This window comes from Bubalus bubalis, chromosome 9 (assembly GCF_019923935.1).
Source record: "Bubalus bubalis isolate 160015118507 breed Murrah chromosome 9, NDDB_SH_1, whole genome shotgun sequence".
NCBI lineage: Eukaryota > Metazoa > Chordata > Mammalia > Artiodactyla > Bovidae > Bubalus > Bubalus bubalis.
Window position 1 is genome coordinate 99302582 of NC_059165.1, and position 27285 is coordinate 99329866.

Genomic DNA, 27285 nt, shown 5'->3' on the forward strand with positions numbered 1-27285 from the left:
CAATGCGCCTGCGCACTCGCGCACTGCCTGCCGGGAATTGTAGTTTCTGTGTTGTGGGCCCGGCAAGTCCAGTGGCTGAGCTCCGGTACCGCGGCGCCCGAGGGCCAAGGCGGAAGTGGGGCAGCCACCTGGGGGCCGAGGGCGTGGGGTCGGCGGTCTCGGGGCGCCGACAAGGGGCGTGGGACTCAGGAAGGGCGCGTGCGCTGCCATAGGCCCCGGGGGAGGAGGCAGGGCAAGGCCAGGCCAGGGGTCCAGTGGTCCGAGTAGCCAGCCTGGAAGATGCACAAGAGGAAGGGACCCCCGGGACCCCCGGGCCGAGGCGCCGCCACCGCCCGCCAGGTGAGTCTGTATCCCATGGCCCCGCTGAGGTATCCCATCCCACCCTTGTCACACGTTCAAGGGAGGGCCCCACCCCCCGGGGGAACCGGCTCTCCACTCTCAGGTGAGCCCACGTCCCCGCCCCCTAGGTTAGGTTTGACCCCCACAGTAAAGCCTGTTGGCCCGGGCTCCCCAGCTCCTGGCGCCCCGCCCAGGGCTCAGGGCCACCTGTTGCAGTAGCAGCTCCAGTCCGGGAGGAGAAGGCCTCGAACCTGGGATAAGAAAGACAGTTATGGCTTTCCTGGACTGAGCACTCGTGGAACCCTGGCGTCAGCTTGGCCAGGTCATACTTTTTTATCCCTATTGTACAGATGAGGACACTGAGGCCCAGAGAGGCGAAGACACCTGTCCAAGGTCATAGGGATCAACTGCTTGGCCAGAGCTAAGGGCAAATCCAGACTGCCTGCCGTGAGCCCACAGAATTGTGGTTGGGCCCCGTCTCCCTCACTCATTACCTTTTTCCTAGGCACTGGGACAGTTTGATTTTTCTTTGATGGAAGGAGCTCAGGCCAAAACTTAGTGCCCAGGTATTAGTCTGGCTGACTTGAAGTTCCCTCCGGGCTTCTGCATATTGGATACTTGGCTTCACACCTCTAAGCCTCAGTCTTCTCATCTGTACAATGGAGGCCTTAAGAGTGTATGTCACAGGATAGTTGTGAAAATTCACAACACTCTTAATTCACAACTGTGATAGTTTACAGAGGGTGCTAGAACATAGCGCTCAATAAATGGTGTCATCATCATTACCATTAGATGGAGCGCGTATGATTGCTGATACTTGGCCATTTTTGACCCAAAGAAAGGGGGGTAATTTGTGTACTTCAGCCTAATATTATCACATCATGGTTGGTCATTAATAAGGATAGGATAGGAAGACAGGTGTTTCACACAGCCAAGACCTTACTTCCAACTTCAGCGCTGTCTCTGCTTCCTTTTACTCTTGACACCTCCAGTCTTCCCGCACAGCTCCCTTTGCTGAAGATGCTGGAATGGAAAAACCCAGTTGTGCAGAGTGACTTTGCTTTGGGGCAGGGTGTAGGGCCTTATTTCACCACTGAACTTGGCTAGCAACACATCATGGGTGTGGGCTCAGAGCAGGCAGTTGGGTCTCTCTCTACCTGCCCTTTGCCTCATGTTGATGTGCCAGAGGAGTGACTTGGCCCATCTTGGGACACCTGTTGTTTCTGGGGCCTGTTCCAGCTGACTGGCTTTCCCCAGGAGCCCTGGGTTCCTCCCCAGGGGACTCCAGGTCCATCATAGCTGCCTCTAGCTGGCCAGGGTGCATCCTATGGTATGACTGAACCCCCATTGTTCCCACAGCTGGGCCTGCTAGTTGACCTCTCCCCAGATGGCCTGATGATCCCCGAAGATGGAGTTAACGATGAGGAACTGGAGGCTGAGTTCTTGGCCTTGGTGGGAGGCCAGCCCCAAGCCTTGGAGAAGCTTAAAGGCAAAGGTGAGACTCTCAGTACACCCCTGAACATTTTCTGAGCTCCTGTTTGGAGCTGGGCACTGAGGCGATGAGAATATGGAGACCGAGAGGGTCCCTGTCTGCCTGGCAGCCTAATTCTGGGGAAGAGTTAAGCGATCGGCTCTGGCCCCAAAATGAGTATTCAAGTCCCACTTCTGCAACTAACTGGCTGTGTGACTTGCTGAGTTTCAGCAACTATATGGGGCTCAGTTTCCCTGTCTGTAAAATGGGAATAATCACCAATAATGGATGTGGCATGTCTTCCAACCCATTGTTCTGTTATCAGGGCTGGGATCGGGGGAGACCTGTGAACTGGACTGGGATTCCAGGAGGAGGCACCTGCAATGGGGAGGGCCAGGTGAAGAGTGGGGGAGGGGGTGAGTCACAGTTTGTGCACAGGCCCTGGAAGAGGTGGCAGGGGGCAGGGGACTCTGCAGTGGTCAAGTGGTGCTGGAGCTCGGGTACATGGAACCTTTACATTTTATAGCTAATGCAGTTGATCCTTGTTAGCGACGGAGTCCAAATTTGTAAATTCATCTATTGGTTTGAATTTATTTGTAACCTCCAAATCAGTTGCTTGTCGCGCTTTTGCAGTCATTCACAGACATGCACGGAGCTGCCAAAAGTTTGAGTCACCCGGTGTGCCTGTTCCCTGCCGAGGTGACACTCTGCCTTCTTGTCTCAGCGCACAAATAGTGTCCTTTTCTTGGTCTGTTGAATGTCACGCTTTTCTCATGTTTGTGCTTTTTGTTGATTTTGCGGATCCACACAGTCCCCAAGCGTAGTGCCAGAGTGCTGTCTCCTATTCCTTAGCATGAGAAGACTAGGATGTACCTTGTAGATAAGCTTCGTTCGGGCATCAGTTATAGTGCTGTTGGCCTTGAGTTCCATGTTAATGAATCAACAATATGTATTAAAGAAGGTGTCTTTAAGTAGAAACACACATAAAACAAGGATATATATTGCCTGTTTGACAACAGTGTTGTGCCCAGAGGCTCATGGGAACCTAATGCTGTATTTCCTTCAGGGCCAGTTGGTTCATTATTCACTAATTCCAACTTTATAGAACATGGGTGCCGTGAATAACAAGAGTTACATGAACAACAAAATGCTGACCGTGCTGTTCTAAGAGCTGCATTTACCTTTAGTCCCTGCAGTCTATGGTGAGGGAGAAACTGGTATTGTCCCCATCTAACAGATGGGAATACTAAGGCCCAGGGAGGTGAAGTGACTTGCTCAAGGTCCCACAGTAAGAAAGTTGCAGATCTGGGGTTCCAACTCAGGCTTGTCAAGGAAGAGATGAGGCCAGGGAGATCGACAGGGAGTAGGATCATGCCTGCTGGCCCAAGGACAGTGGGGTGCCATGGAAGACCCAGGAGAGGGAGACATACTGATCACTGCCTGCTACCCTAATTTTCACGGCCATGGGTGAATGGGACGAGGCTGGGGACTCTTGAAGGATCCTGGTTCAACTGGGGCCTCCTGTTGCCTCCAGGTCCCCTGCCCATGGAAGCCATTGAGAAGATGGCCAGCTTATGCATGAGAGACCCGGATGAGGATGAAGAGGAGGGAACAGACGAGGAGGACGTGGAGGCTGATGATGACCTGCTGGTGAGCAGCCGGGGCGGAGCAGGAGACTTCCCTCCCATTGGTGTCCACCCAGCAGTCCCTCACGACCGGCCCCCGGCCGTGTGTCCTTGCAGGCGGAACTGAATGAGGTCCTTGGGGAGGAGCAGAAGGCTTCCGAGTCCCACCCTCCTGTGGCCCAGGTATCCCCCTGACAACACTGGTCTGTGCAGCCCAGGGCTCAAGGGCTCCCTCCTCCCCTCTCAACCTCGGAACCTCGCACAGGTGGTGGGGTGCCTCTGATCCCCAGTTCTCCACCCTGGGAGATGGGTGATGATTTCTGCCCCTTCGGGGTTAGAGGGGGCAACACACCTGGTATACAGTAGGTACTCAACCCAGGAAGAAAGGGGTCACCACCCAGACTGTGCACCTGGCCCCTCCCGCAGCCAAAGGCCACAACCCCCAGCCCAGGGCTGGAGGCCACCTTGCAGGAGAGGCTGGCCCTCTACCAGACCGCGATCGAAAGCGCTAGGCAAGCCGGAGACAGTGCCAAGGTGCGGCGCTACGACCGGGGGCTTAAGGTGAGCGGGCAGACAAGAGGGTGACCAGGTCCTCACCACTGCCCCCTGCACCCAGCTCCAGGCTCCTCCCAAACCTACATTCACACCTTCTCCCAGACACTTGAAAACCTGCTGGCCTCGGTCCGGAAGGGCAAAGCCATCGACGAAGGGGACATCCCACCGCCTGTGGCTGTGGGGAAGGGTCCAGTGGCCACACCCAGCCACACACCTGCCCCCACCCAGCCGGCCCCTCTGAACCCGCTGGCCCCAGATCCCCGGGTCGTCGTGGAGAGTCCTCCTTCCGCTGCTCCATCCTCGTCTCTGGCCTCAGCTAAGCCCCAGCCACCCCCAGGTAGGCCACAGGCAGGGCTGGCTGATGTGGGCTGATGAGGGGGTATTCATTTAGTGGCTGCCCCTTTGGTGGGGAGGTACAGGGCCTGCCCTGATTTTTAGATATTTGTTAACACCTTTCCCTCCCCAGATCCTACTTTCCAAGGGAAACACAGGCTCACAGGAGAGGTTTTCTGTCTGTGGTAGCTGTAAAATATATTTAACAAAACATTTGCCATTTAACTATTTTTCAACATGCAATTGAGTGATATTTGTCACTCTCACAATATTGTGCAACCACCACCTCTATCAGTTTCCAAAACTTTTTCATCTCCCCTATTCAGCATTAACTCCCCATTCTCCCTTGCCCAGTCCCTAGGAACCTCTGTTCTATTTTCTGTCTCTGGATTTGCCTCTTATAGATATTTCACAGAAATAGAATCATCCAGTGTTTGTCCTCCTGTGTCTGGCTTCCTTCACTTAGCAGAATGCTACAGCATGTGTCAGAACGCCATTCATTTTTAGAACTGAACAGCATTATGGTTTTTTGGTTTTGTTTTGGTTTGGGTGTGCCAGGTGGCTTGCAGAATCTTAGTTTCCTGACCAGAGACTGAACCCAGGTCCCGGCAGTGAAAGTGCAAAGTCCTAACCACTGGACCACCAGGGAATTCCCCATAGAGTTTTTTCTTTTTTTAAGATTTGTTTATTTTTATTTATTTATGGCTGCGTTGGGTCTTCATTGCTGCTCGCGGGCTTTCTGTAGTTGCGACGAGGGCTACTCTTCATTGTGGTGCACAGACTTCTTATTGTGGTGGCTTCTTTTGTTGCAGAGGATGGGCTCTGAGTGCACAGGCTCAGTAGTTGCGCCTCGAGGACTCTAAAACACAGGCTCCACCGTTGTGGCTCACAGGCGTAATTGCTCCATTGCACGTGGGATCTTCCCAAGACCAGGGATCGACCCCATGTCTCCTGCACTGGCAGGCAGATTCTTGACCACCGGATGACCAGGGAAGGCCCCCACCCATAGAGTATTAAGTGAATAGTTCCCAAGCCATCAGCTTGTCCATCGTTCCTAAAACTCACTTGCTGGAGAACACACCTCCCAAGAAGTTTTCTTTCCCCTAACCTCCTCTTCCCCCGCCTTAAGAAAATGGGGCAAACCAAAGGAGATACTCCAAATGCTGCCCTGAGGTTCAGAAAGTGAACCCCTAGTCTCTGAGTGCTTCAGCCAAGCTGGTTTCTAAGCTTTTGTTTTTAGTAAAGCTCAAGGATGACTATTGAAAATCGTGACCTGAGATTCTCAGCTGAAATCACCAACAGTTTCTCATAATGGGGTTTTTTGTATATAGCTGCGCAGGGACCCTGAGAATCACGTGACATCTGTAAGACTGTCTCTTCCCATCTATTTGATAATGTGAAGCAGGTTTCTTTGCACATTAAAAACAAAAAAGGAAAGTAGGAAAAGAATGAACAAGGAAACAGGAGCTAAGTGCTAGTGGGTGGACCCGGCCCCCACCTTGTCAACAAGAGCTGCCTCGCCAGTACAGTTTTACTCTTAGTATATCAAAATTATTTATCAAAAAAGCTCGATATAGTTAAGCTTTGCTCAGTTTTGTGCAAGATATAATTCCAACAGTAATTCTGCCCCAAAATAAAAAAAATTTTAACACTGAGAGGGACTTTCAGTGGCAGGAGATAAAGCCAATGAAATGTCAGGGTGTTACAGGACTTCCCTGGCGGTCCAATGGTTAAGACTTTGCCTTCCAATGCAGGGGGTACAGGTTCAATCTCAGCTCGGGGATCTAAGATCCCACATACCTCGGGACCAAAAAAGTAGAACGTAAAACAGAAGCAATATTGTAACAAGTTCAATAAAGACTTTAAAAATGGTCCACATTAAGAAATGTCAAGATATTGGGCAGGGGGAGATAAATTAGGAGTTTGGGATTAACAGATACATCTTACTATATCTTAAATAGTTCCAAAAAAACCAAGGATCTACTGTATAGCCCAGGGAACTTATGCTATACAGTAGATTTATATATTTATATATTTTATATATATAATGGAAAAGAATCTGAGAAAGAATATTTATTTATATATATACATAAATTAATCAGGTTTCTATACACCTGAAATTAACACACTGTAAGTTGAATATACCTCAATAAAAAAAAAATGTCAAGTTGTTTTGCTTCAAGTTGGACACCTTCTCAGGCAAGTCCACCAAAACAAAGCAGTGAGTCCAGTTATCAGTCTGAAAAAGTACAACAGGTACTTTGTACTGTTTTCCAGGTGTTTCTAGGATGTATATCTGGGTGGTGGGTGGTGTATCTATTGTATTTTATTTTTAATACCAACAATTGTACTTATTGGTTTCAATTTAAGAATACTTCTCCTAAGAACATATTAGGTATATTATTTGAATCTGTATCTAATATAGTGTTTTAAAAGCCATTTAATCCTGTTTCCCAACTTTGCTGATACACTGCAGAAAGATACATTTAAATGTACAATAAGGTGTTAAAGACTCTTGAGTACCCAAATGCATCATGTTACGATACAATTCTGCTGGAAACGTGTATGTAAATAAGGGAAGATCTGAAGTTCCCAATTGCTTGTTGTGAACCCTGGCGTATATTTAAAAAGTAGGACTTCATGGTCCTGTGGTTGGAAATCCGTTGGCCGATGCAGAGGACACGTGTTCAATCCCTGGTCAATCCCAGAAGCTTCCACATGTCCAGTTTCTGTTGACAGATAAAGCACACCTGGATTTCTTCAGCTTTGCTTTATTGCAATTCACAGATTACTGTGATTTTTTTTTTTTACAAATCAGTTTGTGATAACTGTACTCTGAGCAAGTCTGTTGGCACCATTTTTCCAACAGCATTTGCTCACTTTGTGTCTGTCTGTCACATTTTGGCAATTCTCGAAGGATTCCAAGGGTTTTCATTATTACTATACTTGTTATGGGGATCTGTGATCCGTGATTTTCGGTTTTACTGCTACAGTTTGCTGAAGGCTCAGGTGGTAGTTAGCATTTTTTAACAATACATTTTTTTAAATCTCATGAGTTGTTTATCTTTGGCTGCCTTCGCTGCTGCACGCGGGCTTTCCCTAGTTGCGGTGGGCAGGTTTCTCATTGCGGTGAGCAGGTTTCTCGTTGCAGTGGCGACTCTTGTTGCAGAGCACGGGCTGTAGGGTGTTCAGGCTCCGTAGTTGCAGTGCGTGGGCTTAGTTACCCTGCGGAACAATGACATTTTCTTATGTTAAAGTATGTACATTGTTTTTTTTAGTCATAATGCTATTGCATGCTTCATAGACTACAGTGTAGTATAGTAACTTGTATATGTACCGGGACACCAAAAAACTGAGTGACTCGCTTCATTACAATATTTGCTTTATTGAGGTGACCTGGAACCAGACCTACACTGTCTAATTTATGCCTGTAAATGGATAAACAAATGTGGTCCATCCATATAATGGAATATTATTCACCCTGAAAAGGGAAGGAAATTCTCACACATGCTACAGCACGGATGAACCTTGAAGACATTATGCTGCGTGAAATAAGCCAGTCACAAAAGGACAAATACTGTATGATTTCACTTGTAGGGGGTCCCTAGGGGAAGCAGATTCCCAGAGACAAAAAGTAGACCAGTGGGTGCCAGGGGCTGGGGGAGGGGGATGGGAGTTACTGTTTAATGAGGACAGAGTTGCAGTTGGGAAAGATGGAAAGAGTGCTGGGGTTGGACGGTGGTGATGGTTGTACAACAATGTGAATGTCCTTAATGCCATTGAACTGTATTCTTATAAAGGGTTAAGATGGTAAATTTTATCTTGTGTGTATTTTACCACAATCTGAAAAAATAAAAGGGAAATATTGGTGAGTTTCAGATCACCATGGTAGTTAGGATACATTTGATTTAAAAGAGTAGTGTGATGATTTTCTTTCTCAAATGTCAGTGTTTGAAGACACTAGGAACAACAGCCATTGCCACTGTCTCAACTCAAAATGAAGTTTTAGATGTTGACTTAAAAATGTGTTAGAGTACAGAAAGTTTTCCAGAATTCTCTTGGGGGCAAAATAGCATTGGTTCTAGAGATTGACAGTCATAGGGTTGAGTCTTCACTATGCCTTCTTCAGGCTGTGCAGTTTGGGGAAACAGCATCCCCTCTCTGAGCCTCAGTTCTCAAATCTCTAAGGTGGGCCTTTGTCGTGAGAATTAAGTAGAAATAGTTTGTGCGCCGTTCCCTCTCGCAGGTCCTTGCAGCCCTGGCCCCCTGGCTCAGTTGCAGAGCCGCCAGCGCGAGTACAAGCTGGCTGCCCTCCACGCCAAGCAGCAGGGAGACACCGCCACTGCCGCCAAGCACTTCCGTGTGGCCAAGGTGCGTCCAGCGGGGTCAGGGTTGGAGGTAGAGGACAGGATGCTTCTAACATTGTGCGATAGCAAAGAACAGGGGCTCTGGAGTCAAGACAGACCCAGATTTGAATCCTGGTCACTCCGTGACTATAGTTTCCTGCACCTCCTGAAGCCTCAGTTTACCCTCTCTGTGAAATGGGCATAAATGTTTGGAGGAGGCTTGAGCAAGATACCGCAAAGGGACTTCCATGGTGGTCCAGAGACTGACCACCAGGTCAGTCTGCACTTTAACTGCAAGGGGAGCAGGTTCAATCCCTGGTCACAGAACAGCCAAAAATAAAAATTTTAAAAAGATGCTTGCTGCAAAGGAAGGGACAGAGTGGGGAGTCATCTGCCATGTGGCAGGTCGTGGAGGCTCCCCATGGGGTCCTAGCCTCCAGCTGCAGCCTCCTCCCCTGATCTTCCTTTTCGCAGAGCTTTGATGCTGTCTTGGAGGCCCTGAGTCGGGGGGAGCCTGTGGACCTGTCGCGCCTGCCCCCTCCACCTGGTGAGGACCCCACCCTGCCCATCCTCCAGGACTGCTGGAGGTCTCCAGGACGTTCTTGCTAATGCTGCCACCCCTTTGGTCAGGGGGACCCCAGGGACCCCAGCCTCAGGCCAGACTAGCCTGGTCGGGGGAAGGGCAGCCACAAATAAGCCCCCCACTGGACTGGACCTCTCTACCCACAGACCAGCTGCCCCAGGGCCCACCACCACCTGTGCAGCCTCCAGCTCCTGCTGTGGTGCCCTCCACGCCAGGTAGGCTCCTGGGACCCTGTGGGGTGGGCCGGCCGGAGCAAGACAGTCTCCCCTCACCAAGACCCTTAACTCTACCATCTGGTCTGGCCCAGAGGCTCTTCCACCCCCGAAGACTCTCCTGGAGGCACTAGAGCAGCGGATGGAGCGGTACCATGTGGCTGCGGCTCAAGCCAAGACCAAGGGGGACCAGCGGAAGGCTCGCATGCATGAGCGCATCGTCAAGGTGCGTGGAGACCCAAGTAGGCGGGTCAGCCACCCCTAGAGACCTTGCCCAGGAAGCCCTGACACCTGTGTTCCCTGCAGCAATACCAAGACGCCATTCGAGCCCACAAGGCTGGCCGAGCGGTGGACGTGGCGGAGCTGCCTGTGCCTCCAGGTAGGCCCTGCCCCCAGCCCCATTCCACCAACCTCTGAGCCTTCGCAGGTGCTGTTCCCTCCAGCTCTCCAGTCCCAGGGAGCTGATGGCTGCACCTTCAGAAATTCTGCAAGCTTGTTAGACAATGGGTACCTTAAAATCATTTACCATGGGAATGTTTACACCACAGAAATTGGCAAACACTAAAAATTAGGAGGTTTTTATCTGAAGATTCTGTTCACCAGCCCACCACTGTCTGGTCATTTATTTATTTTAAAACATTATATATTTAATTTTGAGTGTGCTGGGTCTTTATTGCTGCATAGGCTTTTCTCTAGTTGCAGCAAGCAGGGGCTACTCTTTAGTTGTGGTACACAGCCCTCATTGTGGTCGCTTCTCCTGTTGCAGAGCACAGACTCTAAGGCATGTGGGCTTCAGTAGTTGCAGCTTGAACTCTAGAACCCAGGCTCAGACGCTGTGGCACTGGGGCTGAGTTTCTTCTCAGCATGTCGCATCTTCCCGGATCAGGGATCAAACCCATGTCTTTTGCTTTGGCAGACGGATTCTTTACCACTGAGTCACCAGGGAAGCCCCTGGTCATTTCTTCTTTGACTCACTCCTTCCTAGTCATCAGCTCTCAGTTTTACAGAGATCTCCCCAGCCTCCCATCACCCCTGCCAGTGGGTTGGAGGTGTCTTCTGGGATCTCAGAGTTGCCTGTGTGTCCACCACGAGAGCAATTATGGTTCTGCACGTTGGTCCCCTGGGAGTCCCTCCAGGCCCAGGGCCACCTCTTATGCCCAGCATGCCACCTCACATGGTGCTTGCTTGATGGAGTCTGGTCAAGACCCAACCAGGGTCAGGCAAGAGGAGCCAAGAGCAAAGAGGGAGGTTAGAATGATCTGACATCTCCACCAAACCAGCGGCAGCTCCTTCCTTGCATTCAAAATAGATTCAGGGACTTCCCTGGCAGTCCAGTGGTTAAGGCTCCGTGCTTCCACTGCAGGGGGCGTGGGTTCAATCGCTGGTTGGGGAAGTAAGATCCCACATGCCTTGCGGTGCATCCCACCCCACCCTTCCACAAAAAAAAGAAAGAACCAAGAAAACGCAAAGTATTGTGTTGGCCAAAAAGTTTGTTCAGGGTTTAAAAATCAGAACAGACTTTCTGGCCAACCCACATGGATTCAAAGGCCTGAAGCTCCTTAGCAGGGGAAGAACCTGTGTCTCAACCATTATAGTGTGGGCCTCACCCTCCTGACCGGGTCCCAACTGGCCACCTAGGCTTCCCCCCGATCCAGGGCCTGGAGGCCACCGAGCCCACCCAGCAGAGCCTGGTGGGGGTCCTGGAGACCGCCATGAAGCTGGCCAACCAGGATGAAGGCCCTGAGGACGAAGAGGACGAGGAGCCTAAGAAGGTGTGAAGGGCCAGGGCCTTGGGGTGAGGCAGGGGAGTGGCATGGCAGCAAAGCAAAGCCCCAGTAGTCCTGGCCATGAGCCAGGAAAAACCGGCTGCATATCCGGGCCTGCTACTTCCTGGCCATGAGGCCATGGGCAAGTCATCTTGCCCTCTGAACTTCGGGCTCCTCTGTACAGTGAGCACAGTACTAGTCCCTACCTCCTGGGGCTGTTGCCAAGGGTTAGTGTGAACAAGATCACATGTTGTGTTCAGTGCTGAGGAAATAGAAACTGAGGTGGTCAGTGTTGTTGCTGTCAGGCCTCGACCCTGTGGGCAGCAGACTCATCACAGGTGCTGGGAAAGCTCTGACTTGCTCTCCATCCCTCTGCAGCTCAGCAGCCCTGCAGCCCCAACAGCCCAGCCCAAAGCTCCACCTTCAAAGGCACCCCCATCAGGATCTGCCCCCATAGCCAAAGCAGCCCCCAAAGGCACATCCACCAGAGGTAGGTACGGCCCTCCCCACCTGGGCAGCAATTGCCTGGCTGTGGGTGGGGCAGCACCCGCAGACACCCCTGTACCCACAGCCCAGCAGCAGCTGGCCTTCCTGGAGGGCCGCAAGAAGCAGCTCCTGCAGGCTGCGCTGCGAGCCAAGCAGAAGAATGACGTGGAGGGCGCAAAGATGCACCTGCGCCAGGCCAAGGGGCTGGAGCCCATGCTGGAGGCCTCACGCAACGGGCTGCCTGTGGACATCACCAAGGTGAACCCTCTGGGCCTTCTGGACCTTCCCAGGCACTCACCCTTCGGACTTCTGCCACTTAGCAGTCACATGACTTAGAATGTATTCATCAGGGTCCAGGTTAAACTGCTGTAACAAACTCCTCTTCCCGGCCCAAGACAGTGGCTGAAATAAGACAGACATTTATGTTTCCTGTATGTAACACTTAGGGCATTCTGGTCTCTAAAAGAGACCTCTAAAAAAGCCCTTCAGGGCCCAGATTCTTTACATCTTGCTACTCTGTGACACCCTAGGAGGTCATTCTTGTCCTTGTGGTCAAAGTGGATTGACCTTTGACCAGATAAGTGATGCCTTATCTGTATCCAGGCTATGGGGCAGTGATGTGGAGTTACCATCACTTCTACTTGCCTCCCATTGGCCAGAATTGAGTCATGTGGCCACACTTAGCTGCAGGGGAGGCTGGGACATGTAGTCTCTTGCTGGGCTGCTGTGTGTCCAGCCAGAACTCCATTACTAGAGAAGAGGAGTTGGACATCAGGGTAACAAATTGTGCCATGTGGGACAGACCATCCACTTCTCTTTGAGAATTACTTTTCTCCTTGGGAAAGAAGAACAGGGCCTGCGGATGAAGCTGTAGTCAGGGAAGGCCTCTTGAAGGAGGTGTGATGTTTCCACAGAGCCCTGGGAGGGTCTGCTCATGGTTGTCCAGCAGGCCTCTCCCTGACAAGCCTCGTCCTCCCCAGGTGCCGCCTGCCCCCGTCAACAAGGATGACTTTGCCCTGGTCCAGCGTCCTGGCCCAGGTCTGTCTCAGGAGTCTGCCCGACGCTACGGCGAACTCACCAAGCTCATAAGGCAGCAGCACGAGGTGAAGGGGGCTTCCCTGCCCAGGTCATCACCAGGCACACGGTGCCCCTCCAACCTTCCCCTCACTCTCTTCTGCTCCCCTAGATGTGCCTGAACCACTCTAACCAGTTTACTCAGCTAGGCAACATCGCTGAAACCAGCAAGTAAGAAGCCCAGCCCCCATGCCCCACCAACTTCTGCACCCCGCAGCCTGCCCCTGGGACCAGGGACCTGAGCAGAGCCCTCTTGCTGGCAGATTTGAGAAGCTGGCGGAGGACTGTAAGCGGAGCATGGAGATTCTGAAGCAGGCCTTTGCCCGGGGTCTCCCCACGCCCACTGCTCGCTTTGAACAGAGAACCTTCAGCGTCATCAAGTAAGGCCCCCTTTACCCTGCCACTGGCCCTTTTGGAGAGAGGGGTTCACACTGCCCAGAAGCCAGCAGAGGACTTGCTTCTGGAGGAGAGTTTGGGTGGTCTGGTGGGAGCAGAGCGTGTGCAAGTGTCCTGAGGCAGACGTGCTTGTAAGTAAAGGATGGCAGTGGAGTGTTGACAGTGACACGTTTGGAAATGGGGACAGTCTAGTGAATGCAAAGGCCTGGGCAAGCTCATGGAGTGGTGAGGTGGGTCCTGCTCCTGTTGCATCATCTCACACTCCAGGGAGTCGGGATCATTTTTCCCACTTGTACACGAGGTTAGGGGTGGCCACTGGGGTAACCTAACATCACCACTTAGGATAACCTGCACCCCTCACCCTGGCTCCCCCACATCTCCAGAGCCTGGCTTCCTGTCACCCGCTCATCTCCTCTCACTGACCCCACTTCTCTCACCCCCAGCCACACAGACTTCTTTTTGGTCAATCAGACACATCAGCTGTGTTCCCACTCAGGGCCTTTGCATCGGCTGTCTCCTCTGCTTAGACCCTCTTAAGCAGATTACCATGTAGCAGCCTCTTCTTTTTCTTCTTTAAAAGTTTTTTTTGGCTGCACTGCATGGCCTGTAGAATCCTAATTCCGTGTCCAGGGATCAAGCCCATGCCCCCTGCAGTGGAAACTCGAAGTCTTAACCACTGGACTGTTAGGGAAGTCCCTGTAGCAGCCTCTTCTTGACATTCAGAGTCACCTATGATGTTACTTCTCCTGAGAAGCCCTCCTTGATGGCTCTGTCTAGAGCAGCACCTCCCAAGCACACTCCCATGTTTTAATCCTCTGCAGAGTTGTTTTTGTTTTGTTTGTTTATATATTCAGGGGTCATCTATTCACTCAGCTAGCCAGGGCTCCCTGAACACAGGCATGGTCTGCCTCATTTACCTCTGTATTTTCAGCAGTGAGGACACTGGCTGGCATATAGTAGATGCTCAAAAAACCTTGTCAGAGAAAGAGAAGGTCCCACAGCAGCTAGGGCACTTGGTGAATTGTAGAAGATTCCAGAAAATTCTAGAAGGTTCCAGAAATCTTATGCAAGGGAAGAGGTCCCACAGAGGTGAGGCCACTGACTGGTGCAGAGCTGGTTCCAAATAAATATGTGCATATTTATGAAAAGACTAAACAAGTAGCCAGTGGCAGGTCTGTCTGGTTCTAAAACTCAAGCCTAGGACCTGAGACACCCTCAAGAGACTGGGGGAAGGGCCGAGAAGGCGGGCAGGGCAGTGGCACTGAGTGCCTGTCTCCCACCCTCCCTCCCGGAAGGATCTTCCCTGACCTCAGCAGCAACGACATGCTCCTATTCATCGTGAAGGGCATCAGCTTGCCCACACCGCCAGGTGAGGGGGCACCAGGCAAGGGGCAGGGCTGTGGGGTCCACCCATCTGCCCAACTCTGACCCTTGTCTTCCCACAGGGCTGTCTCCTGGTGACCTGGATGTCTTTGTTCGGTTCGACTTCCCCTATCCCAACGTGGTACATGGGGAGCTGAGGGGGGATGGGCTCCAGCCCCCTCAGGCCTGGAGGGTGTGGGTCCAGAAGGGGTTCAAGGGCAGGCCCCAGCCCCTGAGCTTTTTCACCTGTCTGGTCACAGGAAGAAGCTCAGAAAGACAAGACCAGTGTGATCAAAAACACAGACTCCCCTGGTGAGCCCTGGCAGGAAGCAGCCCCCCGCCTCCCCTCCCCGCAGAAAGCCCATGAGACCATAAGCTGACCCTGCCCCTCCTCTCTCCCTCCTTCCCCTCCTCTCTCCCTCCTTCCCCTGGCAGAGTTCAAGGAGCAGTTCAAGCTTTGCATCAACCGCAGCCACCGTGGCTTCCGAAGGGCCATCCAGACCAAAGGCATCAAGTTCGAAGTGGTCCACAAGGGGTGAGCTGGGGCCACAGGTGCTGTCTGGGCCTCCAGAGGAGGGGGAGCTGCCCGGGGCCAACCATCCTGTCCCCTCTCACACACACAGGGGGCTCTTTAAGACCGACCGGGTCCTGGGCACAGCCCAGCTGAAACTGGATGCCCTGGAGACGGCATGTGAGATCCGAGAGGTCCTTGAGGTGAGAGGTGGACATTGGTCTGAACACTTGGGTATAGCCATGCCACTCACGAACATCAACCAGATGCTCCCTGCCCTGAGCCTCCCAAAGGTCCTCTCTGCAGGCACAGCCCCTCCCTGGAAATAGCAGGCTTCCCCACTACCCAGCCCCAAGTACCCTCTGCACCCTGCTCCATTAAGAGCAGCTGGTGCCTCAGCCATACCCAGGGGCTCATATTTTGGAAATTTCCCTGGTTGTCCTGGAGCCCAGCCCTGAGCCTCCAGCCACAGCCTGCTGCTGCTTTTATTTATTTCTTTATTTTGGTAATTTTATTTATTTATTTTGGCTGTGCTGGGTCTTCGTTGCTGCGGAGGCTTTCCTCTAGTTGTGGCAAACGGGGGCGACTCTCTAGCTGTGGTACGCAGGTTTCCCGTTGTGGTAGCTTCTTTTGTTGTGAGCACGGGCTCTAGGGCCCACAGGCTTCAGTGGTTTCGGCACAGGGGCTCAGTAATTGCAGCTCCCGGGCTCTAGAGCACAGGCTCTATAGTTGTGGCACATGGGCTCAGTTGCTCAGCAGCATGTGGGATCTTCCCACACCAGGGATCGAACCCACGTCTCCTGCATTGGCAGGTGGATTCTTTACCACTGATCCACCAGGGAATCCCCACTGCCTGCTTCTTAACAGCCTCCCCTCACTCCCCCCAGGTCCTGGATGGTCGCAGGCCCACAGGGGGGCGGCTGGAGGTGATGGTTCGGATTCGCGAGCCACTGACAGCCCAGCAGTTGGAGACCACGACTGAGAGGTGGCTGGTCATCGACCCCGTGCCAGCATCCATGCCCACAGTGAGACCCCTGCCCACCAGCAGCCCTGGGGGGAAGGGGGGGCTTGTGTCAAGGTGGCCGAGACTCACGAGACTAGTTCTGTCCTCTGAAGCAGGTTGCTGGGCCCAAAGGGAAGGCTCCTCCCATACCTGCTCCTACGAGGGAGCCAGGGAACAGGTAGGTGACTGGGCCCAGTTGTGCTGGAGAGAATGCCCCTCTTATCTCAGCCTCTCCTGGACAACTTATCATCAAGCACAAATTAAAGCATGTCTCTCTCCTGCTTCAAAACCTTTCCTGGCTCCTCTTCTCCTAGAGCATCTAGTTTAAACTCCTCAGCTTGATCTTTAAGACCTTTTGTGATCAGACTATTGTCAATAATCCAGCCTTTTTTCCCCCACTTCTTCCTGTTGGTTCATGGCTACATTTAGTTTTCAGGAGCCTCTTGGCTACTCTGTGTTATAATACCCTGAGCACCCCTATCACCACACTTGCTCCTTGCTCCTCTGCCCAACTCTGACTCCTTTGATTCCCAGCTTGGCTGTCACCTCCTCCAGGAAGGCCTCCCTGATACCTGGCATCACAGTTGCCTGGGTGTACACCCCTTGTCCCTGTCAGGTTGTGGATTCAGCAACACAGGGGTGGGCCTGGCTTGATTCCCACTGTTCCCCGGGGCCCAGTATGTTTGTTGAATTAACAGGGCTGGGAATGGGAGTTCCCTGCAGCCCCTCACCCATCCCCAACCCCATAGATCAGCACGGCCCCTGCATAGTCTCAGTGTGCTGGCCTTCGACCAAGAGCGTCTGGAGCGGAAGGTGGGTACCGCCCTGCGAGGCTCAGTGGGGCAGGACTGGGGGGTCCGCAGGTCCCTCACAGCTCCCTCTGCATCCTCTCCCCCCACCTCAGATCCTGGCCCTCAGGCAGGCGCGGCGGCCGGTGCCCCCCGAGGTGGCGCAGCAGTACCAGGACATCATGCAGCGCAGCCAGTGGCAGCGGGCGCAGCTGGAGCAGGGAGGCCCGGGCATGCGGCGGGGTAGGAGCTCAGGGATGGGTGTCGGAGGAGGGGTGGGGGCCACAGGCCCCATCCTGATGCCCCTCGCCACCTCCATCCCTCAGAGTACATGGCCCAGCTGGAGCGCCAGCTACAGTTCTACACGGAGGCCGCCCGGCGTCTGGGCAATGATGGCAGCAGGGTGAGCCGGGCAGGCGTGGGGGCATGGCCAGGGCCACCAGGGGCTGCCTGCTGACTCCTTCTTCACCCTCTAGGAGGCCGCCAAGGAGGCACTGTATAGACGGAACCTGGTCGAGAGTGAGGTGAGCAGCTTAGGCATTGAGACCCAGGTGGGCAAGTGTGGTCGTGTCCCCCATCCTGACCCAGGCCGCTTCTCCCCGCAGCTGCAGCGTCTCCGCCGGTGAGGGGCAAAGGGACAGGTGGCCCCCGGAGAGCTGGGAGCGGGCCTGAGGCCCCAATACTGCCACAACCTCAGACCAGACAAGCAGACAATCAGTGGACAGTCAACTCTGGATGGACACATCCCCCACTGGGCTCACCTGGCCTAGCTGGAGCCTCCCCCGGCAGGGGGCGTCGGCAGGGTCTGCCAGCCTGTGTGTGCCCCTCACCCAGGCCCAGCTGGGTGGGCCCCAGAAAGTCCGTTTGCACAGCCCAGGGGTGCACAGCCCCTTGCCGGCCTCCAAAGCGGGAGGGTGGCTGGGACCAAGCCCCCAGGGCCCTTGCAAGCACTTTACTTCCTGTCCCTCCCCAGCCTTAACCCTGATGCCCACCCACACCCCAAAGAAGCCGCTGAGGCGAGCCAGGGTCAGCCAGGCTCCCCAGAGGGTTGCTCTGGCCCAGCTGGGCCCCCAGGGCAGACACATGGAATAAACAGCCAGGGCCGCACCTGGCTCACTCTGTCCTGCCCTTGTTTCTTGTTCCTGCCCGCCGTGCCTGGGCCGGGCTGCCCCACCCCAGGGGGCTGATGAAGAGGTGCCTGCGAGAGGAGCAGGCTGGCAGGGAGCGTGCCCATGAAGGACATGGGCTGTGCACACACTCTGCAGGGATGTGTGTGAAGGCCCATGCGTGTGTCCTTGGGGTCTGTAGTGCACCTGAGGGCATCTGCGTGTGTCTCTCCAGCTGGTGGCCTTGGGCGTATCTGGGTTTACACACAAGGTCAGGTCATATGTGGTGGTGCTTGGTGACCCACATGCGTCTCAGGGCCTTGCAAGGCAGCCCTGCCACTCGTGGGCCCCAGGACCTGGACTAGACTGCCGGACGCACTTAGCATCCCAGAGCTTCAGCTTCCGCTGCTGGATACAGCACGATGAGAGCCCCTGCCACAAGCAGAAGGGCACCTGGTCTGCAGTGAGCACTTGAAAGGGCTAGGGGTGTTTTTCTGTTTGTTTTTTGGTCACGCTGCAAGGCATGCAGGATCTTAGTTCCCCAACCAGGCATTGAACCCACACCTCCTGCAGTGGAAGCGTGGAATCTTGACCACTGGACCACCAGGGAAGGCTGGGGCTAGGCTTTATTGTTGTTGTCTCCATCTGCACAGGCAGTGGGGGAGCGTCCAGCAGGGCCCGGGTTGCCTGTACGCCCAGTGTGCGCGTGGCTGCTCCAGTCTCCTGGGCTCCCTGGGTGTCTGGGTGGTGGCCCGTCCCAGTATCCCCGCCAGCACAGGATGGGCAGGCCCAGCCCTCCAGGCCCAGGAGAGCCAGGTCAAGGCCCCAGGTGGGCACTGTCTCCTTAGTCTCTACTGGGCTCCTCTAGGCTCAGGGGCCTGCTGCCCGTGGCTGACGTGGGGCTGTGGGCGGCAGGCGGACCAAGACTGGCTCGGGGTTCCCCGTCGTGTCCACTACGCGTAGGTGCAGGAGGCCCAGGAAGGCCTCGGGTGCAATGCTGGTCATGTGAAGCCTGTTGGCCCTGGACCGAAAGATGGGTGTGAGGGCATGTTCCGGGGAGAGGCCCACCTGGGCCCTCTCATAGCCCACAGCCCTGCCCTGTCTACCTGGAGTTGCCTAACCCGGCCACCCACAGGGTACCTGAGGAAGAGGGCACGCAGGCGTGGTGTGCTGAGAAAGGCTTCAGGGCCCACGTGGCCGATGCGGTTGCCCTGCAGGTGCAGCTCCTCCAGGGCCTCGGGTAGGTCAGGGGGCACGAAGGACAGCTCATTGTGGCTGAGGTCCAGCACCTGGGCAGGCAAGCAGAGATGGCGCCGTGGTGGCCCCAGGCCCTGGGCCACCTGTTCAGCCAAGCCCCAACCTGCTCCCCTCCCAGGCCCTCCTGTATACGCAACCTGGTTCTTCTGCCCCCTCCCCCCACCTACTTCATGGCTGCCAAGTCCTGCCCTCCACAGAGGTAAACAGTCCCTTCTGGGGCAGGCCTCATTCTAGGTGATGGGGACCCAGATAGGGTCCCTGCCATGGGAGCCACTGATGCAGCTGATGACTCACAAAGACAGTATTGGGTTGACCCAAAAGTTCTTTCGGGTTTTGCCATAACATCTTCCGGAAAAGCTTAATGAACTTTGGGGCCAACCCCATTCTTCCCCAGTGGCTCAGACGGTAAGAATCTGCCTGCAGTGCAGGAGACCCGGGTTCCATCCCTGGGTCAGGAAGATCTCCTGGAGGAGGGAGTGGCATCCCAGGGCTAGCCTACATACAGTGGGGGCTCTCTAGCATTTCAAGGCTTTCCAGGGGAGGAGCTGGGCAAGCAGACAGGGGTGAAGGAGCTGCCTGTGGATAGTATGGCCAACTAGCCTGCCCCTGACCTGCAGGGCTTGCAGCTCATGCCAGGTGCCAGGCCCAATGCCACCCACACGCAGTAGGTTATGTGCCAGACTGAGTTCCTGAAGCTGGTGCAGGCCAGCCAGCGGCTCCGGCTCGAGGGTCCTCAGCTGGTTGCGCTGTAGCCGAAGGGTGTGCAGGCCAGCGGGCAGGCCGGAGGGCACCTGGGTCAGCTGGTTGCCAGCCAGGTTGAGGCTGCGCAGGGCCCGCAGCCGGCGGAAGGCCCGGAGGTGCACACGGGCGCTGGCCAGGCAGTTGTAGGCCAGGTTGAGCTCGGCCAGTCGGGGCGTGGAGGCCAGGTCGTGGGCGCCCAGCGCAGCCACACAGTTGTGGGGCAGCACCAGGGCCCGCAGGCGGCGGGGCAGCGCCTGGGGCACCCGGTGCAGCCTGTTGCCGTAGAGGTGCAGTGTGTGCAGGCCCCGCAGTGGCCGCAGCGCTCCGGCTGGCAGCCCCGTGGCCCCCAGTTGGTTGTGCTGCAGGAGCAGGTAGCGCAGGCCCCGCAGGCCGCCCAGCCGGGCTGCCTCCACCCAGCGGATGCGATTGCGGCCCAGATGCAGCACGGCCAGGGTGCGGGGCAGGCCAGCGGGCACCGCAGCCAGCTGGTTGTGGGACAGGTCCAGGTACTCCAGGCGGTGCAGCTTGCTGACAGGAGAGAGAAAGGTGGCGTCGGGCTGGGCATCCAGAGTGGAGGCCCCTGATGGATACTGCAGGGCAGGCTGGGCTGGGGCAGTTGAGGAGCTGTCCTGAGAGGTGTCTGGGCTTTCCAGGTAGCTCAGTGGGTCAAGAACCTGCCTGCCAGGGGAGGAGGAGATGGAGGTTCAATCTCTGGGTCAGGAAGATCCCCTGGAGAAGGAAATGGCAACCTACTCTAGTAGTCTTGTCTGGGAGATCCCGTGGACAGAGGAGCCTGGTGAGCTATAGTCCACAGGGTTGCAAAGAGTCAGACATGACTGAGCATGAAGCACACACCTGAGAGATGTAAGGTGGAGATTTCAATTTAGGGGTGACGAGCTGAGAGATCTGGGCAGGAAGTAAGTCTGGGGTGACTAGGTCAGAGTTCTGGGTCTGAGATCTTCATGTGGCAGCTGTGATGTTGGGTAATAAGACCAAGGCACCAGCTGGTTGGAGGCCAGGTGCTTGGCCACACCTGGTACATGGTAGGCACACACCAAATGAGGCTTTGAATTGGCCATAAGCGAGGGTGAAATGGAGGGCTGGGGCTCCCAGATTCTAAGTCCTCAGACCCTACTGCCAGCACGAGCCTACACCCCCCCAAACCCCTGTTCCAGGCCCCACCTGAACGTGGTAGCATCCAGGCCACTGTCTGTCAGCTGGTTGTGCTGAAGGTAAAGCTCACGGAGGTGGGTCTGGCGGCTCAGGGCTCCTCGGGGCACCTTGGAGATGAGGTTGTTCTGGGAAGGGAGGAGAGAATGAGACTGAGGGTCCAGGGCAGAGGGCAATAGGGAGGCACAGGGGGCTCCTGAGTAAGGGACAAGGTGTTCTTTTGAGCAAGGCTGCTCAGAGAGAGCCTGTGAGCTACCCATGCCGGAGGAAAGGACCCAAAGACACTTTTGACTGCTGGGATGACAAGGGATCCCCCAGGACGGAGGTGCAGGGCCCCGAGGGGAGTGGGGACGTGGGAGTGGTCGGGCGGAGAGGGGCACCTGTAGGTGGAGCCGCTCCAGCGAAGGCGGCAGGCTGGGGGGCACATAGCTGAGTTGGTTGCTGGAGAGACTGAGGGTGGCCACTGCCTCAGAGCCGCGGAAGGCGTCAGGGGGCAGGCCGGCGTTGCTCAGCTGGTTGTTGTGGAGGTACACGGACCTGAGGGGAGCCAGGCTCCTGCCACCAGCCCAGCTCCGGCCTCCCCGCCACCCAGTGCCCCAGCTCAGGGCAGGCTTCAGAGTCTGTGTGTGTGTGTGTGTGTGTGTGCATGTCAGAGTGTGTGTGGGAGTGGTGTGGGTGTGATTTGTGTGGGTGGGTGGGTGTAGCTGTGTGTGTTGAGTGTATGTGTGAGTTTGAGTGTGAGTATGTGAATGTGTGAGTGTGTGAGTGTGTTGAGTGTATGATGTGTGAGTGGGTGGGTGGGTTGAGTGAATGTGTGTGAATGAGTGTGTGTGTGTGAATGCCTGTGTGAATGTGTGGGTGTATGTATGTGACTGTGTGTGTGGAGTGTATGTGTGAGTGTGTGTGCACCCTCCTCCAGTCTGAAATTCTCCAGACAGAGAATCCGGGGCCCTGTCTCCCCCGCCACCCAGAGCCTCCCAGGGTTGGCTCATGACCCTGGTTAGAACCCAGGGTGCAGAATGACCCCAGGCCTACACAAGACCCGGCGGGGCCTGGGCTGGGCCAGGGGCTATACCTGAGCGCCGGCTTCTCCCCAAACGTGAGCGGGAAGATCTCAGTCACTTCGTTGGCAGCCAGATCAGCGACCCGGAGGGAGCGGGGCAGAAACTGGGGGGCCACAGAGAGCTGCGGGAGCGCAGCAGCAGTGGTCCCGGTGGCATGACCGTCCTGCCCCTCCCCGCCTGCCCCGCACCTCCCAGCTGGCTGCGCCCTTGCTGGGCCCTGCCTGGGGCGGGGGGTGGGGGGGTGGGGCGCGGCGGGGTGCTGACCTTGTTGTGGGCCACATAGATGTGCTGCAGCTGTGTGAGTGACTCGAAGGCCTCGTCGGGCAGGCCTGTGCGTGAGGTGGGCAGTGAGGGGACCCTCCTGGCGGGTGGCGAGGGCAGGGGGCAGCCTGTGTTCCCATCCAGCCTGGAGGCTGGCAGAGGCTCCTCCAGGCCCCGCCCCCACTGTGTCCTCAAAAGCCACAGCCCCCGCCCCCCATCCCCTGAGTTTCCATCCTGCTCAGCAAAGGGCAGTTCTGGGAACTGCCACAGAACTGCCCACAGACCCAGCTGGGGAGGGAGAGGGCAGCAGGGACCGGGCTGTGGAGGGGCCTCCTCCCGTTGTCCCCCCAACTCACCCTCAGAGGAGATGAGGTTGTTGTGGAGGTTGAGGGTCCGCAGCCCACTGAGACGTGACAGCTCGTTGTAGGGGAGCTCCTGGAGCTGGTTGTTCTGCAGGGCAGGCCGGGGTGGGGGGCGACATTCACATCCTGACCCCCGCGACCCTGGGCCCTCAACAGATGGCCCCAAGCCCTGCTTCTCAGCTTCCTGTCAGCCTAAGCAGAAAGCCCTGACACCCTTTCACCCTGTTGTTTGTTGTTGAGTCGCTCAGTCATATCCAACTTTTTTCTGACCCCATGGGCTGTAGCCCACCACGTCCCTCTGTCCATGGGCTTCTCCAGGCAAGAATACTGAAATGGGTTGCCATGCCCTCCTCCAGGGGATCTTCCTGACCCAGGGATTGAACTCCCATCTCCTGCTTGGCAGGAGGGTTCTTTACCACTGAACCTTCACCCTGTACTTGATCCCAAAGGCATTACTTTGTAACAAACCTGTAACAAAAAGACACTGACCCCCAACGCCCCATCCACCCCCACAATTGACCCCGGATGCCTCGTTACACTTGACCTCAAGCAACCCGGTAATCAGCAGACATTGACCCCTCTGACCTTAGCCCCTCCCACTTTCAGCATCTGTTCCCCCCACCTCCTCTCACCTGACTCCTGCACAGACCCCTGTGTGCTCATCAAGACCAACTCCCGTCTGTGTCACGACCCACACGCTCAGCTCCTCACCCCTGCACGGGGACCCTCCACCCCCAGCCCCGGCACTCTGCAGGCTCCCCCGTCCACCCTGGGAGCCTCCCTGCACCCACACGCTGGCCCCACCTGCAGGGAGAGGTGCTGAGCAGCCCTGGTGATGTTGTCCGGGAACACCCGGAGGTCCAGGCCGTCGCAGTCCACCGTGTCAGGCCGGGGGCAGGAGCAGCGTGGGGGGCAGGCCCGGGGTGGGGGCTGGGAGCTCTCCCCCAGGTGGGGGAAGGAGGCGTCATCCTCCATGCCAAGGGCGGGTTGGGGGCCAGGCAGCAGCAGGAGCAGCAGCAACAGGCTCAGTCGCTGGGAGTTGAGGGACAGGTCAGGGTGTCCCCAGACTAGGCACCGGGTCACCATGGCAACGGAAGCATCCCCGCCTGGTGGGGGGTGTGCAGCAGGCGGGCAGGCCCCACCCTCAGACCCACCCCCGCCCCACCTTACCATAGCCAGCCCCGCTCTGCCGTCTCGCCCGAACTGCTGACCAGGGTTCCTTAATGGAAACCAGGCGGTCACCTCTGGAGGTTGTTCTGTGGCCTCCACCGCCCCCCATCTCACACAAACCTCCCTCCTCCCCCCCAGCCCGTTCCCCCAGGGGCTCAGGGGAGCTGGCCCACCCTTTCCCCGCCCTGCGGAGGGCGGGCAGGCGCCGGATGGGGTGGTGAGGACCGGCCAGCCCATCCCCTTGGTCCCACCCGCCTCCCCCAACCACCCCAGCTCTGCTTGCGTAACCTCGGCCAGCCTGGGCCGGGCCACAGGAGCGAGGAATGCTTGGGGGAAAGCTGAGATTCGCCCTGTCTGGTATTTGGGCCGACCGCAGGAGTAGGGGTGGGGGCAGAAGAGTGGAGGACACTTCAGGGCACAGGAGGGTCCCCAAGGAGCCGGGGCTGGGAGCAAGTGCCAGGGCAGGCCCAGGCTCAGCCTGCCAGTCCAGACACCAGCCTGGGGCGCTCCCAGTCAGGCCTGCCATCTGGGCCCCTCCTCCCCTCTGCCAGCTGGACTCACTGGCAGCTAGACTCCCCCTGTACCCAAATGGCCACAGCCGCCTCAGCCAAGAGGAAATTACAAGTATTGAGGCACCAGCCGTGTGGTTAAGGATGTGTGCTCAGTGGCAGCCTGCCTGGGCTTGAACCTGGGCTCTGCCACCTCTCCTGGCCTTGGTTTCCCACTCTGCAAAGTGGGGGAGTGATTGTCTTGCCCTCCTGAGTGGGGTAAGGATTAAATGAGATAATGCATAAGAAGGACGTGAGAGAGGTGACTTCCCTGGTGGTCCAGTGGCTAAGACTCTGTGCTGTCAACGCAGGGAGCGGGCTGGATTACCGGTCAGGGAACTAGATCCCATGTGCTGCAACTGAGACCCAGCGCAGCCAAATAAATGCTTGAATGTGTTCGCGTGCTTGGTCGCTCAGGCATGTCCGACTCTTTGTGACTCTACGTACGAACTGGAGCCCGCCAGGCTCCTCTGTCCATGGGATTCTCCAGGCAAGAATACTGGGGATCTTCCCAACCCAGGGATCGAACCTGCATCTCCTGCATTGGCAGGCGGGTTCTTTGCCACTGAGCCACCAGGGAAATCCAAATGCATGAATTAAAAAAAAAAAAAAAAAAAAAAGACAAAGGTAAGATAGCACCTGGCACATACCAGGCCCTCAACAGCAGAGTGGCAGTGTGTGCCGAGGGGTGAGGAAGCCCATCTCTGCCCCAGGTCCCATCCCCTGAGACGTGCCACTTAACCGCAAGACTTCAGACAAGTCATTTCCCTGCCCAAACCTCTGCTTTCCCACACATAATGTGAAGATGACAGAAGATCCTTTTTCAAAAGACTGTCACCAGACAGGGACTTCCCTAGCGGTCCAGTGTCTGAGACTCTGAGCTCCCAATGCGCAGGGCCCACATTTGCTTCCTGATCGGGAAACTGGGTCCCATGTGCTGCAACCGAGAGTTCACACACCACAACTAAGACCTGGAGCAGCCACACAAATAAAATTTATTTATTTATTTATTTTTAAGAAAAGAGGCTGTCACAAGACAAAAACCAGATAGTGGGAAGAAAAAAACTAAGCAACTGCCCCCAAAGTGCTCAGCTTGGGTGGGACCGGCTGATGGGCCGCTTAAAGGGCATGATGGAGGTTGGGGTCTCTCCAAAACAGACGGAGATGAAGATTTAGTGCCATTGCCTCAGAGACAGCAGCTGTAGGGGAGCAGGGATGTGGCAGAAGGAAGGAAGGGAGCAGTTAGTAATTGATGAGATATCACTGGAGTACGCAACTTGCCCTGGAACTTGTCAACTTTAGCTCTCAAAATCCTGCACCCCAGGAACACTCAGTCCTGGGCACACTGGGATGGTTGGTCATTCTCATAATCAAGCAAATTTTCACTGCAGGCAGCTGGAGCTCAGTCCTGCAAGGGAGGCCTGGGAGATCAGAGTCATCCCACACCAGGGGTGAGAGAGCTGAGGTATTGATCCTCCAACTCCCTCCGCTGGTCACTGGTTGAGGGCTACCCCCAAGGGACCTGAATTCCCTGGCAATTTGGGTAGAGCAGGTTCCACCCCTAAAGAGATATTAGGGACTTCCCTAATATCTGATCTGGTGGTTAAGAATCTGCCTTGCAATGCAGGGGACACAGGTTCGATCCCTGGTCAGGGTACTAAGATCCCACATGCCATGGGGCAGCAAAGCCAATGAGCCAGAACTACTGAGTACAAGCACTCTAGGGCCATGAGGAGAGATCCCACATGACACAGTGAAACTCCCTTGTGGGGCAACAAGATCCAGAGCAGCCAAATATAAATAAATATTTTTTAAAATAAAGAGATATGAGATGTTTGCTGGTGTGGCCCGAGGAGGGCATGGTAAGCCCCAGACAGAACCAACTACAGAGGGTTTGGGGGGAGGGGTCGTCAAGCCATGGGGTGATGGAAGTGAAGTGCATAAGGTCAGTGGGAAGAAAGGACCACGATGTGGAAGAACGATGGACAGAGAGAGGGTGTCTGTATTATTAATCCCTCTTTTACATAAGAAAAAACTTGGACCCAAAGAGGTAGTCATTTAACCATGTTTCCTAGAACTGCATGACCTCCGGAAATGGGACGCTCAGGGCTAAGATAGAAGACAGGACTTAGCTTCGACCAGAAGAGAACAACAGGCCTCCAAGTTCTCCATGTGGGACTGACAAGCACTAGCTTGGACATTGTGTAGCAGCTTCTTAGTCTCTGTAACAGAGTAATTAGAGAGTAATAGAGTAAATAAAGCCCCAGGGAGTTAAAGAACTACTGAACTGATCCTAGCCACAAGGACGTGACAATGAGGCCCAAACTATTAATATGTGAGCTTCTAGCAGGAAACTTAAAGATGCAAAGGAATAGAGAATCAAGCCAAACGGACGAATACAAACCAGGGTATTTATTAACTCATGAACAGAAATGTTGAAGGGGTGTCCTTCAGGCATAGCTGGGTCCAGGTGTTAGGGGAAGCACACTGATTGAAACCGCCCACCCTGGCCAGGCACCATAGTAACCATTTGCTTGAGTTGTTTTATGACAGGAGATCCTGATAAGGAATATGGAACTAATAAGCCACCACCAACCAGAAGAGTTCGGGAAAGGTCGAAAGGAGACACTGCGTGTCCGTCCACTTCCCAGAATCCCTCTCACTAGCATCCATGTTGGCTGAGCGATGCGTGCACCACCAGGAAAGACCCTGAATTAGAATGATTGGCCAAAGACCACCCGGAAACTAATCCCATC

General features: G+C 55.3%; 2 protein-coding genes across 5 annotated transcripts; one reads left to right on the forward strand and one right to left on the reverse strand.

The window, feature by feature from the left end:
• Positions 1-59: 59 nt before the first annotated feature.
• CC2D1A (coiled-coil and C2 domain containing 1A) lies at positions 60-17971 on the forward strand. Of its 3 annotated transcripts, none has more exons than XM_006079889.4 (29): positions 60-339; positions 1699-1834; positions 3345-3460; positions 3553-3618; positions 3862-3996; positions 4093-4327; positions 8570-8694; positions 9144-9216; positions 9399-9467; positions 9560-9690; positions 9771-9843; positions 11103-11236; positions 11609-11720; positions 11802-11974; positions 12697-12819; positions 12903-12961; positions 13054-13170; positions 14482-14555; positions 14632-14690; positions 14809-14860; positions 14984-15083; positions 15172-15262; positions 15947-16084; positions 16161-16240; positions 16812-16875; positions 16967-17093; positions 17177-17253; positions 17327-17374; positions 17456-17971. In XM_006079889.4, exons 1-29 carry the CDS (start codon positions 280-282, stop codon positions 17474-17476), a joined length of 2868 nt encoding a protein of 955 aa, XP_006079951.4. In that variant the 5' UTR covers positions 60-279; the 3' UTR covers positions 17477-17971. The 3 variants fall into 3 exon arrangements, with proteins under 3 accessions (XP_006079951.4, XP_006079953.4, XP_006079952.4); XM_006079891.4 differs by having other exon boundaries at positions 61-339; positions 16179-16240; XM_006079890.4 differs by having other exon boundaries at positions 62-339; positions 16176-16240.
• A 593-nt stretch (positions 17972-18564) lies between these two features.
• On the reverse strand, positions 18565-24522 carry PODNL1 (podocan like 1). 2 transcript variants are annotated; one of them, XM_006079892.4, is made up of 11 exons: positions 24155-24522; positions 23982-24030; positions 23616-23843; positions 22806-22899; positions 22453-22517; positions 22200-22309; positions 21505-21661; positions 21137-21252; positions 19825-20482; positions 19097-19245; positions 18565-18977 (listed from the first exon to the last, which is right to left on the reverse strand). In XM_006079892.4, the coding sequence occupies exons 1-11, from the start codon at positions 24505-24507 to the stop codon at positions 18827-18829; spliced, it is 2130 nt and encodes a 709-aa protein (XP_006079954.4). In that variant the 5' UTR covers positions 24508-24522; the 3' UTR covers positions 18565-18826. The 2 variants fall into 2 exon arrangements, with proteins under 2 accessions (XP_006079954.4, XP_044804149.2); XM_044948214.2 differs by lacking the exons at positions 21505-21661; positions 22200-22309.
• Positions 24523-27285: the final 2763 nt, after the last annotated feature.

Coding starts and splice junctions, on each gene's coding strand:
- CC2D1A (XM_006079889.4), top strand. CDS start 280: ATGCACAAGAGGAAGGGACCCCCGGGACCCCCGGGCCGAGGCGCCGCC. Junction 12,820..12,902: donor TCATAAGGCAGCAGCACGAG/GTGAAGGGGGCT, acceptor CTGCTCCCCTAG/ATGTGCCTGAACCACTCTAA. Junction 17,094..17,176: donor AGGCCCGGGCATGCGGCGGG/GTAGGAGCTCAG, acceptor TCCATCCCTCAG/AGTACATGGCCCAGCTGGAG.
- PODNL1 (XM_006079892.4), bottom strand. CDS start 24,507: ATGGCAGGCCTGACTGGGAGCGCCCCAGGCTGGTGTCTGGACTGGCAG. Junction 21,253..21,504: donor TGGAGCGGCTCCACCTACAG/GTGCCCCTCTCC, acceptor CTCCCTTCCCAG/AACAACCTCATCTCCAAGGT. Junction 20,483..21,136: donor CTGGATGCTACCACGTTCAG/GTGGGGCCTGGA, acceptor CTCTCCTGTCAG/CAAGCTGCACCGCCTGGAGT.